The following is an 18,835-nucleotide window of genomic DNA, read 5'->3' on the forward strand; positions in this document are numbered from 1 at the left end:
CTGAGGCTGATGTGAGAGCATCCTTCAGGAGGGTGAACGCATGGAAAACATCTGGTCCAGATAGGGTACCAGGTCGAGTATTAAAGACTTCTGCTGATCAACTGGAGTGTGCGCTGATATTTACAACCTCTCACTTCAGCAGTCTGAAGTATCACCTGCTTCAAGCAGGTTTCAATTATACTGGCTCTCAAGAAAGTAGATTACTTTCAGCAGATTACAGATCTCTTGGTTCATCCAAGACTTCTCGTTGGGAAAGACTCTTAAGTAGTATTACAATGAGTAAAGGTACCAACAATAATTCTTATGGTAACTAGTGGTCATGGGCTTTTAATCAGAAAATCGTCCTTCCACCACTACTCCCTGCTTCCTAGCTCCAAGCCAACTTTCAATCCAATTAGCTAACTCACCTTGGATTTCTGACTTTAAGGCAAATGAGAAAAACTGTACCAAATTTTCTTGTCCTGTGTTTTTACTAAGCTTATGTGTGGAGAAAGCAGAATCTATTTTCACTGTCAGAACATAAAAAAAGATAAACATAATGACTAAGAAATAAGGGTGTATGAATATTAATAATACAAAGTCAAATTAGCATAGAAAGAAATGCATATTCAAGGAAAGTTTATTTTATGAAATAAAGTCAGAAATGGCATTTTAAGTGTTCAAGAACACCTCAAGAGTACCTACACATATAAAGGTTAGTTTACACTGGTGCTGGGATTGGTAGTAATCTATATTTTTTGTTAAACTGGTATGCACATGAAAAGGCGAAGTTTAAAACCTTTTAATGGCAAGCAAATGTGCAGTTGTTACCAGTGTCTCAATGTATTTCAGTCATATAGTCAGACAGCAGGGAAGCGGCCTGTTTGGTCCATCTGTTCCATGCTGACCAAATATGTATCCATTTTTGTCTCACTTGGCCCATATCATTTTAAACCAGTCCTATCTGTGTATCCAACCAACTGTCCTAGAAATTGTTATCATAAGTAAAGAGGAAAGAAGGAAAATTTACTCTTAAATATCAAACTATATTGAAAGCTTTTCTATTTTAGCAAGGTATTTCTCAATAGTGGTTCATTTTGGTAGGTCATATTTGAAGATAGAATATAATATTAATGGTAAGACTCTTGGCAGTGTGGAGAATCAGTGAGATATTGTGGTCACCTCATTACAGAAAGGATGTGGATATCATAGAGAGAGTGCAGAGGAATTTACATGGATGTTGCCTGGATTGGAGAGCATGCCTTATGAGAATAGGTTGAGTGAACTCGGTCTTTTCTCCTTGGAGCAACGGAGGATGAGAGGTGACTTATTAGAGGTATATAAGTTGATCAGAGGCATTGATCATGTGGATAGCCAGAGGCTTTTTCACAGGGTTGAAATGGTTAACATGAGGAGGCATAGTTTCAAGGTGCTTGGAAGTAAGTACAAGGGGGATGTTGGGTAAGTTTTTCACACAGAGAGTGCACTGCCTGCGAAAGTGGTAGAGGCAGATACAATAGGGTCTTTTAAGAGTCTCTTAGAAAGGTAAATGGAGCTTAGAAAAATAGAGGGCTATGTGGTAGGGAAATTCTGGGTAGTTTCTAGAGTCGGCACAACATTGTGGGCCAAAGGGCCTGTAATGTGCTGTAGATTTCTGTGTTTCAATGTTTCACACATTTTTACATAAATATTCATTCATGGTTGATTAATTTGGAAATCTAGTTGTCTTCTCGCAGAACCCCTTTCAAAATGGGCTAAGGAGAAATTCTTATTTTGCTATAAATAGCCAGATATTTAAAAACAAAATGTACATTTATAAATATTTTGTTAAAATGTAAAGAGACTGGCACAAATCATAGCCATTAATTTGATGTACCTGGTAGGGCACTGAAAACCTGTGCTAACTAACTATCAGGAGTGTTCAAGGACAACTTCAACCTCTGACTGCTGCTGTCAAAGGTTCCCATCTGCTTCAAAAAGGGTCCAAGAAGAGCAGGATGAGCTGCCTCAATGACTATTGCCTAGTTAAACTCACATCTACTATGATGAAGTGATTCAAGAGGTTGGTCATGGCTGAAATCAACTCCCGCCTAAGCAAGGAACTAGACCCTCACAGTTTGTCTATCGCCTCAACAGGTCTACAGGGGATGCAATGTCACTGACTCTTCACTCTGCCTTGGATTACCTGGATAATAACAATCGCAACATCAGGCTGCTGTTTTTTGGTCACAACTCAGTGTTCAATACCATCATACCCTCAGTACTAATCAACAAGTTCCAGAACTTAGTCCTCTGTACTTCCCTCTGTAACTGGATCCTTAACTTCCTCATCGGGAGACCACAATCAGTGCAAATCGGAAATGACATCTCTTGCTGACAATCAACCTCAAGGATGTGTGCTTAGCTCACTGCTGTACGTTCTCTGCACCCATAACTGCGTGGCTTGCCACAGCTCAAATGCCATCTATAAATTTACCAATAACACATCTATTGGTGGCGAAACTTCATTTGGTGATGAGGAAACGTATAGGAGTGAGATTGATCAGCTGGTTGAATGGTGTTGCAACAGCAACCTTGCCCACAACGTTAGTAAGACAGAGGAATTGATTGTGGACTTCAGAAAGGGGTGGTCAAGGGAACACACTCCAGTCCTCATCAAGAGATCAGCAGTGGAAAGGGTGAGCAGTTTCAAGTTCCTGAGTGTCAGCATATCTGCTGATCTGTCCTAGGCCCAACGTATTGATGGGATTACAAAGAAGGCATGACAGCAGCTATATTTCATTAGGAGTTTGAGGAGACTTGGTACGTCACCAAAGACTCTTACAAATTTCTACAGATGTAGCATAGAGAGCATTTTAACTGGTTGGATCACTGTCTGGCATGGAGGAACCTCTGCACAGGACTTGGAAAAAGCTGCAGGAAGTTGCACCCTCAGCCAGCTCCATCAAGGGTGCTAGCCTCCCCAGCATAAAAGATCTCTTCAAAAGGCGACACTACAAAAAGGCGGGGCCCACATCAAGGACTTCCATCACCGAAGAGATGCCCTCTTTTCATTGCTGTGTCAAGGAGGAGGTACAGGGATAACACACACAATCAACATTTTATAAACAGCTTGCTCCCCACCACAATTGGATTTCTGTATGGACAATGAACCCATGTATTTTTTTTTCTTTTTGCTGTCTTTTTACACTATTTACTTAATTCTCCTATTTAGAGCATTCACATTGTCTTTTTTTGTTATGTTGCTCCCGCTGCTAATTTCTTTTCTGTCTTTGCCAGTAATATGTCATTCTTACAGGTATTTCTTTAGCTTCAATTTGATTCCAAATCTAGTGATTGTTTTGTTTGCATCTTTGTGATTTTTTAATATTCACAATTTTTGAGTATTTTATACTCCTTTAATGCACTTTCTAATATTGTGAGTTCCTTTGCATTTCTCTGCTACTGGTATTTCTCCACCAAAATTCAAAATTCTTCTGTAAAAGACTATATGGGCATCGGTTTATTATTGTCTCATGTACCAAGATACTGAATCTTACAGCATACTGTTCATCACAAAGCATCTGAAAACTGAGTTCTGAAGCTCACTCTGTCAAATTTCCCTATGCTACAAGATCTGAAGATGACATTTTTTACATTGGTTGATGAAAGATAGCTCATCCACACATGGGATATATAGTTTAAAATCCTCTTATCAGGAAAAAATGCTTTGGGAGATTATTCTTCAAAGGATTGCCAGTTTGCACTTTTATACATAGAAAAGTCATTTCTTACCCTTATATTTAAAATAATAACCTTGTCATAAGCATAGGACAAAATTTTAATGATGAATTGAAGTAATGCAGCTTTAGGCCTCTTAACTTGCTTTGGTTTGTGGAAATGTTATAAACACATTAAAATCAAAATGGAATGATTAAAACAGAAAGGTTATTTATACTGACTATTCTGCTTTTGTTTAAATACACGGTGTAGTTTGGTTGGCTTTCCTTTTGTTTTACTTTTCCTTCCATTGTTCTTTTAGTATGAAAGATGCAGGAAATCAACAAAATGTCATTCAGATCAGGCAGCCATGTAAAGACATCTGTAATAATTTGCAGCTTGTTCCAGTACAACTAAGGGAAAAAAATGTTAAGTTCTTTTTGTGGCACAAAATTTGTATCTTGTTTTTCTTTGACTTTGTTGACCATGTTTCTATTGAAATTTTTGTTAACTGTGTCTGTACTGTTTGATTTTTGTAGAACCAGATAAGATTTTAGTCATGCGTGGCCAATGGTTTATTGACGGTACCTGGCAGCCTTTGGAAGAGGAAGACAGTGATCTGATAGAAGCTGAACACCTAAAGCGTTTTAGGGGTCAACAGATCCAGGATGTATTTGAGCTGGATGTAGCTAAATCTATGGACGGTAAAGATGGTAAGACAAAGCTTATAATCCTATTTCCTGTTTCATAATCCACTCTGAAGGAAATAGAGAATTTTACATTTATGCTTGCTATTTGACTATATACAAATCATACAATCTTTATAATTTACTGTTTCTAAGTTGTTGTCCTGACCTTTGAATATTCCATGAGGTTAGACATTTTCTGTAAAACTTCTGTAAAAAGCCACACAGGGCAACAAATGTGAATTGTAGCTTAATATAATCCACTAGCGGAATAGAATTTATTTTCTTTTTTTTATGTGGCTTTATATAGCCTGTGTTGACTTTTAACCAAAAATTACTTTCTTGCCTTGTTTTTTTAACTGACAAAATATTGTTAAGAAATAGGTAAACCATAATCTGTATGTCCTAACATCCTTTCCAGTTTGTTTCTCCCTCCACCAGTGCAAACAAATGGATTGCAGACTTCATTACCGTATTGGGCCAGTAAATTGGCTGGCCTCTCTTAGTTCACTAATTTAGTTTACTAGTTTCTCCGCTAAAGCTCCCTTGCCACTCAAAGCCCTAGGACAGTGGTAGGAATATAACGAGTTTGTAGTTCGATAATTTTATAAATCTGAAAGTAAAGAAGAGATGAGAAGTTCTTGAATTTCTTCAGAAGCTAATATTAATCCATTGATTTACCATTTTAAAAAAAGACCAATTCACAAATCATTGCAATCTTTGTGCACTGTGCTGGACTGAATTGGGGTGAACTGAAGACATGTATGCTTAATGGTGTTAACTTCTTCACTCTATGGTAAATGGCTTCCTAACCCAGCTCTCAAATTAGTTCCTCTTCTTCAACCTGAAATTGTGGTCATGAAGTCTGTTCATATGAGTTAATCCTCTGGGTCAAAAGTGTGCAGGTTACTGTATAAATTAGTAGTATTCTTGCTTTAACTGTCACTAGTAGCAATTTTGCTTTAAATATCAATTTGTGATCATAAATTAGCATAACATTAAATTCTAGATTTAGACTTGATGCAAGGAATCTTTGTTTTAGGATTTACATTGAACTGGTTGGCTCTCTATATCAAAGGAAATCAACAAAATTGAAGTGTCTGAAAGTCTGAACTTGTGTTATCTAGGCACATATGTTTATGGCAAGGCATCTTAATATATGAACATGGAAGTTGGCTCTCCTATCCATCCGGTGAGCTTGATGGATTTTGTGGAGACAGAACTGGTGGCATTATTCCAGTATCTTTACTTGCCTGATGTACGGTTCATGTGTCAGACATGGGGATGGGGATCACTGCTGCCAGGGAGATAGAACTGTACAGGCCCTTCAGCTCATTATGTTGTGCCGACCCTTTAGCCTACTCCTATGTGGCCTTCCATTTTTCTTACATCTTTGTGCCTATCTAAGAGTCTCTTAAACGTCCCTACCGTTTTTGCCTCTACCACCACCCCAGCAGTATATTCCATGCAATCACCTCTCTCTGCAAAAGAAAACCCTATCTCTCACATTCCCCCATACTTTCCTCCAAACACCTTAAAGTTATACCGCTTGTATTAACCATTTGCTCTAGGAATAAGTCTTTGTGCACTCTATCTATACCTCTTATTATCTTGTACACCTCTATCAAGTTACCTCTCATTCTCCTTTGCTCCAAAGAGAAAAACCTTAGCTCACTCAGTCTTTTCTCATAAGGCATGCTCTGTAGTCCAGTTGTACTTACATCTTCGGTGATGAAGTGTTTTGAAAAGTTGTTGATGAAACATATCAACTCCTGACTGAGAGGTGACTTAGATCCATTCCAATTTGCCTACCAACACAACAGGTCCACAACAGACATCACTCAACCTTGGAACATCTGGACAGCAATGATACATACATCAGAATGTTCTTTATCAATTACAGCTCAGCATTCAATACTATCATTCCTTCAAAACTATCAATAATCTTCAAGGCCTCAATACCTCCTTGTACAGTTGGATCCTTGATTTCCTTACTTGCAAACCTCAGTCGGTTCAGATTGGCAACAACACCTCCTTCGTAATTTCCATCAGCACAAGTGCACCTCAAGACTGTGTGCTTAACCCTTGCTTTACTCGTTTTACACTTATGACTGTATGGCTAAGCACAGCTCTAATGCCATATTCAAGTTTGTTGATGCCTTAGGCCAAATAAAAGGCAGTGACAAATCAGCATATAGAAGGAAGAGAGAAAATTTGCTTGAATGGTGCCAAACAACAACCTCTCACTCAGTATCAGCAAGACCAAGAAGCTGATTATTGAGTTCAGGAGGAGGAAACCAGAAAATCGTACAAAAAGTAGTGGATGCAGCCCAGTCCATCATAGTTAAAGCTCTCCCCAGCACTGCCCGTCCATGATATATGACACAACGGTACGAGATAGATGATGATTATTTCTTTCTTTTTGTATTTGCACAATTCATTGTCTTTTGCACACTGGTTAAATCCCCCATTTGGTGCAGTCTTTCAGTAATTCTATTATGATTATTATTTTGTGGATTGAGTATGCCCACAAGAATCTCAGGGTTGTATATGTGACATATATGTACTTTGGTAATAAATTTACTTTGAACTTTGACCCATGAAAACAATCGAATTTCAGGAAGGTCAGGGAAAGGCTGAGAATGAGAGCTTCAAGTTCCTTGGAGTGAATATCACCAATTGTCTGTCCTGGTCCAACCATATTAACATGAACAGGCATAAAACCTCGCCAATGAATCTACTTGATTAAGAATTTCGAGAAATTCAGCATGTGTCCATCCACTCTTACTAATTTTTGTCAATGCATCGTAGAAAGCTATCTGGGTGCCATACAGCATGGTAAGGCAACTGCTCAACTAGTCATTGCAAAAAAATCGCAGAGAGTTGTGAACACAACTCAGCAGATGATGGAAACCAGCTGCCCTCTATGGGCTCTGTTTACACTTATCACTGCTTCAGTAAAGCAGCAAAGTAATCAAAAGCCCACCTATCTTGAACGTTCTTCTCCAGTCAGGCATAAGATGCAAAAGATTGACAGCATGTACCACCTGGTTTCAGAGCACCTACCCCTCTGTTATGACTATTGACTTGGCTCTTCAGTATGATAAGATAGAGTCTTTGTCTTACAATCTACTTTATTATAATCTTGTACCTTGTGTCCCTGACTGCACTTTCTCTGTAGCTGTTGTACTTTGCTTTCTGCAATTACTACCTCAATGCACTATGTAATGATTCTATCTGAATGAACAGAAGACAGGCTTTTCACAGTATGTTAATACACCTGACAATAAAAAAGACTGTCCTAACTCCAATTAAATAGAGAATAATGACTATATTTGTGCTTCAGAATTGAAAAATATTTGTACAGTCATAGTGAATAGAAACAGCCCCTTAGGCACAGCTTGTTAATGCTGACCCAGCTACCTACCTGTGAGTTACTCCCATTTACCTGTGTTTGGTCCATATCCCTCTCAACCTCTATCCATCAGAATGAGAATAAGATTTATTATCACTAACTTATCTAACTTGAAACTTGGTATTTTACATCAACAGAACAGTGCAAAGATATTAAAATTACTCTAAATTACAAACTAAATTGTGCAAACGAAAAGGAATAACTGGTGTTAATGAGTTTATGGACTATTCAAAATTTGATGCAAAAGGGAAGAAGCTGTTCCTAAAATATTGAGTGTAGGTCCCAGGCTCCTGCACCTCTTACCTGATGGTAATAATGAAAAGAGGGCATATCCTGGATGGTGAGAGTCCTTGGTGATGGGTGGCATCTCCTCTTGAAGATGTCCTCAATGATGTGGTGTTATTCTCCTTTTCAAAATGTGCGTAAGAGTAGTTAAGCTTATTACAAAGTGAAGCATTAATACTATGTGTACTGTTAGGCTTTGCCTTGTTGGAAGTAATGGCATGCAAACCATGACACAGCTATTATGCATTTGATTATGCCTCTAACTTCACATGGAATTACCTTTTGCTTCTCACAGTGGTCTTCCACAAGCTGTACCTGAACATCTTGTAGGATTCTGGATTACCGGTCTTGAACGCCATGCATCTTGCCTTTAGCAGATTGCGAATTTCTGGGTTCATCCAGAGCCTCTAGACTGGAAACCTTGTTGTGCTTTCAAAAGCACCTATTCATCCTCGCAGGTCTTGATGAAATTGGTGAAAGCTGTGGCATATTCATTCAGATCTGAAGATAAATTCCTGAATATGGTCCAAACTACCAATTCAAAGCAGTCTTATAAATGCTACTCTGCTTCTCAACCATGTGTTTGTTGTCCTTGCCACTGGCACTGCGGTCCTCAGTCTCTATCAGAAGTAGAATGGCAGCAAGTGATCAGACTTGGCAAAGTGTGAATATGGGATAGCACAGTAAGCGTTCTTGGTGGTGTAAAAGGGATCTGGTTCTGCAGGTGACATATTGATGGTAGTTGGTAAGAGAATGGGTGTATAAAATCCACCTTTCTTAGCATTACTTTACATAATTATTGGTTTCTCTGGTTGATGAGTGATATTTCATACCTCACCTAGCACGTTTGTACAGAAGTCTTCTTTCAAAGTTCTCAAAAGTCTGAGGTCATTGAATATGAAATAAGTTGAGCAAGATATTTTGTTGTAGTGCTATGGGAGTCCATTCAGCTAGCATGCAGAACATAAACAAACCTTCCAAGTAATAATCACAGTAATCCTAAGAGGCAAACCAAAACAGGAAATAAATCAAACCTAGTTTCATGCATTTCAGCAGCTTTAGAAAGTCTTTTTCTGCCCCTGCATTTAGTTCGTCCTGAATAACATTGTTAGCCTACAAAACCAAAATTGCATTAGAAAATTCTAATGTAATCCTATAGAAGGGTCTCGGTGGAAAGGTCAACTGTATTCCTCTCCATGGATGCTACCTGACATACTGAGTTCCTCTAGCATTTCGTGTGCGTTATTTTGGACTTCCAGCAGCTGCAGATTTGCTTCTGTTTTAGAAATTGACAGTTATCAAAGGTATAACATTAGTCTCCCTTGAAGATGGTGTTCCATTTTTCAATCAGTTTCCAACAAGTGCTATAAACCTTTAAGTTGTTATATACATTCAGTGGCCACTTTATTAGGTACACCTTGTTACGTAACTGGGTGTCTTACCAGCAAAGATAGAAGTATCCGTTGGAGTCTGGTACTTTTTTCAAAACAGTGTTTATTAGTATGTACAATGTCCTGGGTATGGCCTCTTTGGTTTGTTACAAGTAGGAATGTTTCTTTGTCGGATAAGTGTTTCTCTAGCCGTTGTTTCACTTTAGAATGGCTGATATGGTAATTGTATTCATTTGTTAATCAATGGGGAATGTCATTGTGTCTTGTGATGCTGGGAACTTGGGGGAGGGGTTTTCGCGGGTTTTTTGGGGGAGGCCGAGGAAGACACTGAAGAAGGTGGACGTGTGCTGGACTGCTCGTAAGACCACCGGGGTGGTCCCAGGTGCGACGGCCGGATGGGTCGATTGGTTCGTGGATTGAGCTCCAACAAGTGCACTAAACAGACTGAACTTTGATAAGTTGGCGCCTTTTGTTTTTTTTCCTTGTATGTATATATATATATTGTATTGTCTACTATTTTTTTAATTTTAGTAAACTCTTTAAAGTGTATTTCATAACGGTATTTGTTGTGGGTTTGATACTGTTGGTGGGCGCGAGGCATTAACTCGATTCTCACAGCACCTGTGTGTACGGGAGGTGGGTTGGAGAGTGGCTGGATCTCCTTTTTCCCCTAGACATATACCAGCCTGTGGGTAAGTGTTACATTTGTGGGGTGCTCGTCCGGGATTGGATTGTCAGGGGCTGTGGAATCGCGCAGGCAGCAGAGCGGAGATGGACAGAGATAAGATTGCTTGTTGGTGCCAGTTTGAAGATGTCCCAGTACAGTACGCATGCGTAGTGAGCGGAGTGGATTTTCGAGTTTCGGGAGACGCGATAGTGCGGGGTTTAAGTTCGGTGAAGGGTATTGGGCAGGTAGAATTGGTAGCTAGACGGTGTGGTAAAGAGGTAGAGTCTAGCTGGGTGTTGGTTCGTACGAGTGCTGAAGTCAGGACGGTGGAACTGCCGGCGATGGTCAGTGTTCCGGGGGAGGAGGGGCCGTGGGGTCTCCACTCCTACAAGGATGAGGCTGAGGAGACATCGGAGGAGGAGTTAGAGCTAGAGGTGGACCCCAGAGAGGTGCCCGGCACTAGTAAAGGGAGGTGGGAGGAGGGAGTCATGACTAAGCCCCGCTCCCCAGGTAGGGTGGAAGCCTCGGAGCTGGCAGCCGCACTTAATTCCCTGGTGGGGGTGGCCGAGAGGCCACGGCTGAAGCTGGGGGTGTTCTCCGGAGCCAAGCCTACTCCGGATGGGGAGGTGGACTATGAGAACTGGATCGAGCATACGTCTTTGATGTTAGAGGAGTGGCCAGGCTCGGAGGAGCAGAAGAGGCAGTGATTGGTGGGAAGTTTGAGGGGTTTAGCAGCCAAAACCGTCCGGGAGTTGAAAGCTGAGAAGCCTGGGGCCTCAGTGGAGGACTGCCTAGAAGTTTTGGAGGGAGCGTTTGGGTTGTCAGGGGAACCCTGGCTGCTTTTAGCAGAGTTTCAACGCCTGGAACAATGGAGAGGGGAAAAGCTCTCCAAGTACATATTTAGGATGGAGGGGATGCTCTCGGGGCTGCGGCGCCGGGGGGTAGTGAAGGCGACTGACATGGCTAGCGTGAGGATGAGTCAGCTATTCAGTGGCTCTCTGGAGGAGGACAAAGTGGCGTGGACTATCCGGCAGGCTTATAGGAAAGGTCCCCCTCCATCCTTCGGGCAACTGATTAGAGAGGTGCGAGAGGAAGAGAGAGCGTTGGGGCGGAAAAGGGGCACGGGCCTACGGGAGCGATCCTCAGCGATACAGGAAGTGGTGGCTGAGTGGAGGAATGACAAACCCCCAGGGAGTAGGGAACCCCCTTTGGAGGGGAGGGACAGGGGAGGTACCTACTCTCAGGGGCGATCAGTGCAGTGGATTGGGAGCAGGAGCTGTCCTGGGAGAGGAGGGGTGGCCGGCAGTGTGTGCTTTAACTGTGGGAAAGAGGGGCATTTCAGGCGGGACTGTGGAAGGCCGAGAGTGTGCTATAGCTGTGGAGAGGAGGGTCACTTTAGGTGGGATTGTGAGAGACGAGGAGTCCCGCGGAGGACAAGCCCCCCTGCGACTAAGAAGGGAGAGGTGTCGGGGAAACTTAGGAGAGGCTCAGTGAGGGAATGGACTGGAGCCTCTGGAGGAACACGTTCCCAGAGATCAGCCGGAAGACCACCGGGTGCCCACGCCTCTGTTCCGGATGGGCTGGTAGGACCCCGTGCCAGTGTGGGTCTACGGATAGAGGGAATTTACGCAAAAGCCGTTCTTGATACGGGATCGCAGGTGACTTTATTGTACCGGTCTTTCTACAATCAATATCTAAAGCATTTGCCTGTAACCCCATTTGACGCCCTGCAGATTTGGGGTGTGAGCGAGGGTGACTACCCGTACGATGGGTACCTATCGGTGAGATTGGAGTTCTTGGAGGGCGATGTGGGAGTGTCGGAAGCTATTGAGACGTTGGTGTTGGTGTGTCCTGACCCAGTGGAAACCGGTGGTGCTGCCCTCCTGGTGGGGACTAACTCCCCAGTTGTGCAACGGCTCCTGGGAGCTTGTAAGGAGAAAGGGGGGGAAGACTTTCTGGAGACCCTCTTGGTGCATCCAGTGTTTCGAGCAGTGTTTGCAGAAGGGGTTGCCTCCCAAGGGCTGGACCCGGAGTGTAAACGAGGGACGGTGTGGTGTACGCAGGCGAGGCCCAAGGTGATCCAACCCGGGGGGGTAGCCCTAGTGACGGGGACCCCCAGATTCCCAGGAGTGCCGACGGGAGAAGCCCTGTTAGTAGACGCCCAGACGATCTTGAAGGGGAGACACGATTTCCGGCGGGGGCGCTGGTGAGGCCCGAAGTGCGGAGACCAGGGGTGGTACATGCGAGGCGTATAGCTATAAGTGTCAGGAACACCACGGCAAGAGAAATCACCTTTAAGAGGGGAATGCCGCTGGCACATCTGTTCCCGGTGACGGTAATGTCCAGCACACCAGTGCGGACCCCTAACGGGGAGGGATCAGACCATCGAAGGGAGCTGACCGCTGAAGCCTTTAACTTCGGGGATTCCCCTGTGTCGCCGGAGTGGAAACGTAGGCTAGTGGAGAAGATGCTGTTTTTTCTCGGGGCGAGTTTGATGTTGGCTGCTCCAAAAGCACTCGCCACACCATCCGGGTGACGGAGGACACCCCGTTCCGAGAGAGATCCCGGCGGCTGGCTCCGGCAGATGTTGAGGACGTGCGACAGCACTTGTGCAAGTTGAAGGAGGCCGGAATCATAGCTGAGTCTCGAAGTCCTTATGCGTCCCCAATAGTGGTGGCACGGAAGAAGAATGGGCGAGTGCCCATTCTTCTTCCGTGCCACCACTATTGGGGACGCATAAGGACTACAGGACGTTGAATCGGCGAACTGTCCCTGATCAATATACTGTCCCAAGAGTCGAGGATGCGCTGGCCTGCCTGAGCAGTGCGAAGTGGTTCAGTGTGCTGGATTTAAGAAGTGGGTATTACCAGATCCGGATGAGTGCGGCCGATAAAGAGAAGACTGCTTTTATCTGCCCGCTGGGGTTCTTTCAGTTCGAACGAATGCCCCAAGGCATATCCGGAGCCCCAGCCACCTTCCAGAGGCTCATGGAGAGAACTGTGGGGGATATGAATCTGTTGGAGGTGCTGGTGTACCTGGACGATTTGATAGTGTTTGGATCGACTTTGGAGGAACATGAGGAGAGGCTGTTGAAGGTGTTGGGCCGGCTTAATGAAGAAGGGTTGAAGCTTTCCCTGGACAAATGCCAGTTCTGCAAGTCGTCGGTTAACTACATTGGCCATATCATTTCGCGAGAGGGAGTGGCTACTGATCCAACCAAGATAGAGGCTGTGACCACCTGGCCGAGACCCCAGAAAGTGAGTGCTCTGCGCTCATTTTTGGGGTTCTGTGGGTATTACCGGCGATTTGTGAAAGGTTACGCCAAAGTGTGTCACCCGTTGACTCAGCTGTTGTGTGGCTATCCCCCGGTGGGGAAGAAGAGGACGGGGAACCAGAGGCAGGATGCTGGAGGATACTGGAACCCGGCGGAACCTTTTGGCTCGAGATGGGATGATCAATGTGAAGAGGCGTTCCGATCTTTGAAAAGGGCACTGACCCAGGCCCTGGTGTTGGCTTTTTCTGATCCCCAGAAGCCATATGTGCTGCACACGGATGCCAGCCGAGAGGGTCTCAGGGCTGTTCTGTACCAGGAGCATGGCAAAGCATTGAGACCGGTAGCCTTTGTCAGCCGAAGCTTGTCGCCATCGGAGAGAAACTATCCCACTCACAAGTTGGAGTTCCTGGCGCTGAAGTGGGCGGTGGTGGACAAGCTAGGCGATTACCTGTACGGAGCCAAGTTTGAGGTGAGAACGGATAACAATCCTCTCACTTATATTTTGACTTCGGCGAAGCTGGATGCCACCGGACATCGGTGGCTGACGGCCTTGTCGGTATATGATTTCAGCCTGAGGTACCGCCCTGGAAGCAAGAATGTCGATGCGGATGCATTGTCTCGTCGGGAGCCGGGGGAGGAGGAGAGGGACGAGGAGTGGGAGAATGTCCCTGCCCCTGGAGTGAAGGCGATGTGTCAGTTTGCTATCACTGTGAGGGCCGAGGGAAGAGGGAGGCTGGAACGAGCCGTGGACCATTTGGGGGTTTTTGACGACGCCATACCCCTAGTTTACTGTGACCTGGCCGCACTGGGGACTAAACAGTTGCCGGAACTGAGTCCGGGGGAAGTGGCAACTGCTCAGCAAAATGACCCGGGCATTGGCACAGTGTGGAGAGCAGTCGAGAAGGGGGATGCGGCGTTGGCTGAGCAGGCGAAACACCCATGCGTGCCTCTGTTGTTGAAGGAGTGGTCTCGGTTGAAGTTAAAGAACAAAATCTTGTACCGGGTAACGACGCCTCCGGACCAACCCCGCTGTTGGCAACTGGTCCTGCCGGAGGAGTATCGCCAGACTGTACTCCAGGCCTTACATGATGATTCTGGACACTTGGGGGTGGAAAAGACATATGGATTGCTCAAAGACCGGTTCTACTGGCCCCGGATGAGGGGGGACGTCGAAGAATACTGTAGGGGATGCCGTCGTTGCATCCAGAGGAAGACCCTGCCAGCGTTGGCGGCTCCACTGTCGCACTTGCAGAGTGCGGGACCTCTGGACCTGGTATGTATGGATTTCCTGTCGATTGAGCCTGACACCAGCAACACCGCAAATGTCTTGGTCATCACCGATCATTACACTCGCTATGCTCAGGCATTTCCCACCAAGGATCAGAAGGCGACGACAGTGGCGAAGGTGTTATGGGAGAAGTACTTTGTGCATTACGGCCTTCCCAGGCGAATCCATAGTGATCAGGGGCGGGACTTTGAGAGCCGCCTTATCCAGGAATTACTGAATTACTTGGGGTTGAGAAATCCAGGACTACCCCTTACCACCCACAGGGAGATCCTCAGCCAGAGAGATTTAACAGGACCCTGTTGGATATGCTCGGGACGCTGGAGATTGGGCAGAAAAGCAGGTGGAGTCGTCATATTGGACAACTGGTTCACTGTTACAATTGTACTCGCAATGATGCTACAGGGTATTCGCCCTATTATCTGATGTTCGGGCGGGAAGCGAGGTTGCCCATTGACGTGTGTTTTGGAGGTGGAGTGGGTGAATTTCCCGGGAAGTCCCATCTAAAGTACGTGTCCGACATGAAGAGGGAGTTACAGCGGGCGTACGAGTTGGCCGAGGCGGCGGCTACCAAACAAAATCAGAGGAATAAGATGCGGTATGATCGAAAGGTGAAGTTTGTACAATTATTACCGGGCGACCGGGTCCTTTTACGGAATTTGGGACTCCCTGGTAAGCACAAGTTGGCAGATCGATGGGCGGCCAGCCCCTATGTAATAGAGAGCCAGATGCCGAACCTGCCAGTTTACCGGGTGAAACCCGAGGATGGAAAAGGGCCTATCAAGGTACTCCATAGGAATCACCTGCTGCCACTGGGTCAAGCGGTGCAGGTGGATAAGGAGCCCGAGTGGGAGGTTACACCCAGTACAAGGACTCTGCGAGGGCGCGGAGAACGGGAAGAGCCCGCTGCTGAAGAGCGGGGACGGGTCCCTCACCCGGGAATAGCTACCGATTCAGAGGAGGACGACTCAGATGAGTGGGTCCTGTTCCCATTCGCTGGTGCTCCAGTACCAGGAGAGGAGGCTCCTGACCCTTCCCATACTGAATTGGGTGAGGGGAGGGAAGGTCTTGAGGGTCAGATGGAGAGGCAGCCTACATTGGTGGGAAAGAGGGTGGAACCCGAGTGTGAGCCGGAGAGATCTCGGGTGAGGGAGGACCCCTGTGAGGAAGGGGGTGCGGGTCTGTCAGGTAGACCTGGGGTGTCTGAGACAGTGGGTTCGCAGGTGACGAGGGAGCCCAGTGGGGCAGAAGGGGTTTGGAGATCTCAGAGGATTAGGCGCCCCCCGGAGCGGTTGACATATGTGGTACCAGGAGAACCGAGTGTGATTTCTACTGCTCTGGGTAGTTATGTCACTGCTTTCTGCACCTGGGTTGGGTTTTGTGTGTTGCAAGAAGCTTTGGGGACCTCTAGTAATGCCATGAGGGCATGACATTTGCTGGTGGGGAGAGAATGTACAATGTCCTGGGTATGTTACTCAAAATGGCCTCTTTGGTTTGTTACAAGTAGGAATGTTTCTTTGTCGGATAAGTGTTTCTCTAGCCTTTGTTTCGCTTTAGAATGGCTGATATGGTAATTGTATTCATTTGTTAATCAATGGGGAATGTCATTGTGTCTTGTGATGCTGGGAACTTGGGGGAGGGGTTTTCGTGGGTTTTTTGGGGGAGGCCGAGGAAGACGCTGAAGAAGACGGACGTGTGCTGGACTGCTCGTAAGACCACCGGGGTGGTCCCAGGTGCGACGGCCGGATGGGTCGATTGGTTCGTGGATTGAGCTCCAACGAGTGCACTAAACAGACTGAACTTTGATAAGTTGGCGCCTTTTGTTTTTTTTCCTTGTATATATATATATTGTATTGCCTACTATTTTTTTAATTTTAGTAAACTCTTTAAAGTGTATTTCACAACGGTATTTGTTGTGGGTTTGATAATGTTGGTGGGCGCAAGGCATTAACTTGATTCTCACAGCACCTGTGTGTACGGGAGGTGGGTTGGAGAGTGGCTGGATCTCCTTTTTCCCCTAGACATATACCAGCCTGTGGGTAAGTGTTACAAGTAAAAATATACAAATCGATATCAACAATGCAAATATACAGATAATACACGTTAGCAATACTAAACCTAAAAGTGTGGGTATAATAATAATCAATAATAAACAAGCTCTATCATTGTCTAGGGGATAATGAATTGTCATATGTGAGTATAAAGTTCAGTTCACGTAGGCTGAGGTAGTTGTTGGTTCTTTTGTTGTAACCGTTGGAGGGAGAGAGAGAGAGAGAGCAAACAGTGACAGCTGCAGTCAGTTAAACCTTCCTTTATGTTCTTGATCCATCGATGTGTTGTTGTGGCCATTCAGGTATGACCCCTCTGTCCTTTAGCTAGACCATTCTTCTATGGTGGACTTGTCACCCAGGCAAGGGTGGACACACACACACGCCCCCACCAGCCTCACTGTAAACACTGTGAGTTAAAATTGATCGATCCTTCGGTCTCTGATGCCCCACACTTTCTCGTGGGTTCCAACACTTAAACAGTGCTCACTAGTGTGTCTCTTGGTGCGTCTGAGGGGTATCTCCCCAGACCTCACTTTTATCCCTACTCACGGAGTCTCAGGTGGCAATCAGTTTTGAATGGCTTAGTCCATCAAACCAGCCCACTCCAGCTGTCCATTGAGGAATTTTAATGAACAGAATGGTACCAAGTAAACAGCCCTCTCCGGAGCCGTAAGTCTTACAGGAGTCATAATATGGTCTCTCTCCCCCGGTGTTATCTCTCCCTTGTCTGAAGCAAATGTTCCAGTCCCAGTATATTTTTGTTAGTAATGGTTTGTAATTCTCCCAGGGGAGGGGGACATGGGCAACTCTGTACCCTTCTGCCCATCAGAGTTGTTCATCCTTCATAACAACCTTTAATGCAAATATCTAATCAGCCAATCATGTGGTAGCAACTCAATGCATAAAAGCATGCAGATATGCTTAAAAGAGGTTCAGTTATTGTTTAGACCAAACAACAGAATGGGGAAGAAATGTGATCTAAGTGATTTTGACCGTGGAATGATGGTTGGTGCCAGACAGGGTGTTTCAGTATTTGAGAAAATGCAAATTTTCTGAATTTGTGTGCACAACAATCTCTAGAGTTTATAGAGAATGGTGTGAAAACTCCAGTTAGCAGCAGTCTGTAGCTAAAAATGCTTTGTTATTGAGAGAGGTCAGAGGAGAGTGGCCAGGCTGGTTGAAGATGACATGAAGGTGATAACAACTCAAGTAACAATGTGTTCTGGTAAGATGGTCGCAGCAGCCTCTCTAGGTCCAAACAAAGGTGTGATTGTTCGACCTTTATGTCTTTTGTGTGATTGCAAGACACTCCCTAGATATTGAGAACATCAGTTGCTGTAGTTCTGTCCCACTGGCGAGATGTTCGATGGTATTGGAGCTGGAATTGTGGTGTACCATGTTGCTTCCTGCTACAACTACTAAAAAAGGAAGGTGTCAGAGGCAGCGTAAATCAAACAAATGGTATAAATGATCACCTTGGATGTATTTTGTGATCACAAGACACTGCTAGACATCGGTAAGGTAGAATACTGTAAGTCTGGTTCACTGTTCATTAGTGAAGACTTCTGTACAAAACGTGCTGGGTAAAGTATGATACATTGCTCATCGATGAGAGAAACCAGTAATTCATCACCTCGGTTGTTGCGCAGACCAGGACCTCGTGATGCGGGTCGCCTGTTGTAGCCACCCACAGAAGGAAACTCTGGAGGTGGTGTGGGAGAGTGCTGCTCCGAGCTGGGTTGGGAGTTTCCCCCCCCCACCACCCCCAGGGATGGATTCCATACAGTGGGTGGATTCCATCCTTCTGTGGCTGCTGTAATGCATGGCGTGCCGTTCAGTATGTTTTGCACCTTGGCCCGTGAGGAATGCTGCTTCGTTTGGCTGTATTCATGTGAATGATTGAACAACAGTTGAACTTGTTACAGTGGCAGTGTGCAGTATAGGATCTCTGAACACGCAACATGTCCAACCTTGAAGTTGATGGCCCACAGCAGCCGATGTCGATGAATGTCCACTCAGTGGCTACTTTATTAGGTATAGGAGGTACCTAATTAAGTGGCCACTGAGTGTGTAAAGGATAATTTTTACCTGTTGGATTTGAAA

General features: G+C 45.1%; 1 protein-coding gene across 2 annotated transcripts in view; it reads left to right on the top strand.

The window, feature by feature from the left end:
- ddhd1b (DDHD domain containing 1b) overlaps positions 1-18,835 on the top strand; it is an 84,360-nt gene that overhangs the window by 10,148 nt on the left and 55,377 nt on the right. For both annotated transcript variants that reach the window (XM_059957811.1, XM_059957819.1), the window contains exon 2: positions 4,218-4,391. In XM_059957811.1, coding sequence (XP_059813794.1) covers positions 4,218-4,391 — 174 coding nt within the window. The remainder of the gene's footprint in view (positions 1-4,217; positions 4,392-18,835) is intronic.

This window comes from Hypanus sabinus, chromosome 2, assembly GCF_030144855.1.
Source record: "Hypanus sabinus isolate sHypSab1 chromosome 2, sHypSab1.hap1, whole genome shotgun sequence".
In the NCBI taxonomy this organism is placed as follows: domain Eukaryota; kingdom Metazoa; phylum Chordata; class Chondrichthyes; order Myliobatiformes; family Dasyatidae; genus Hypanus; species Hypanus sabinus.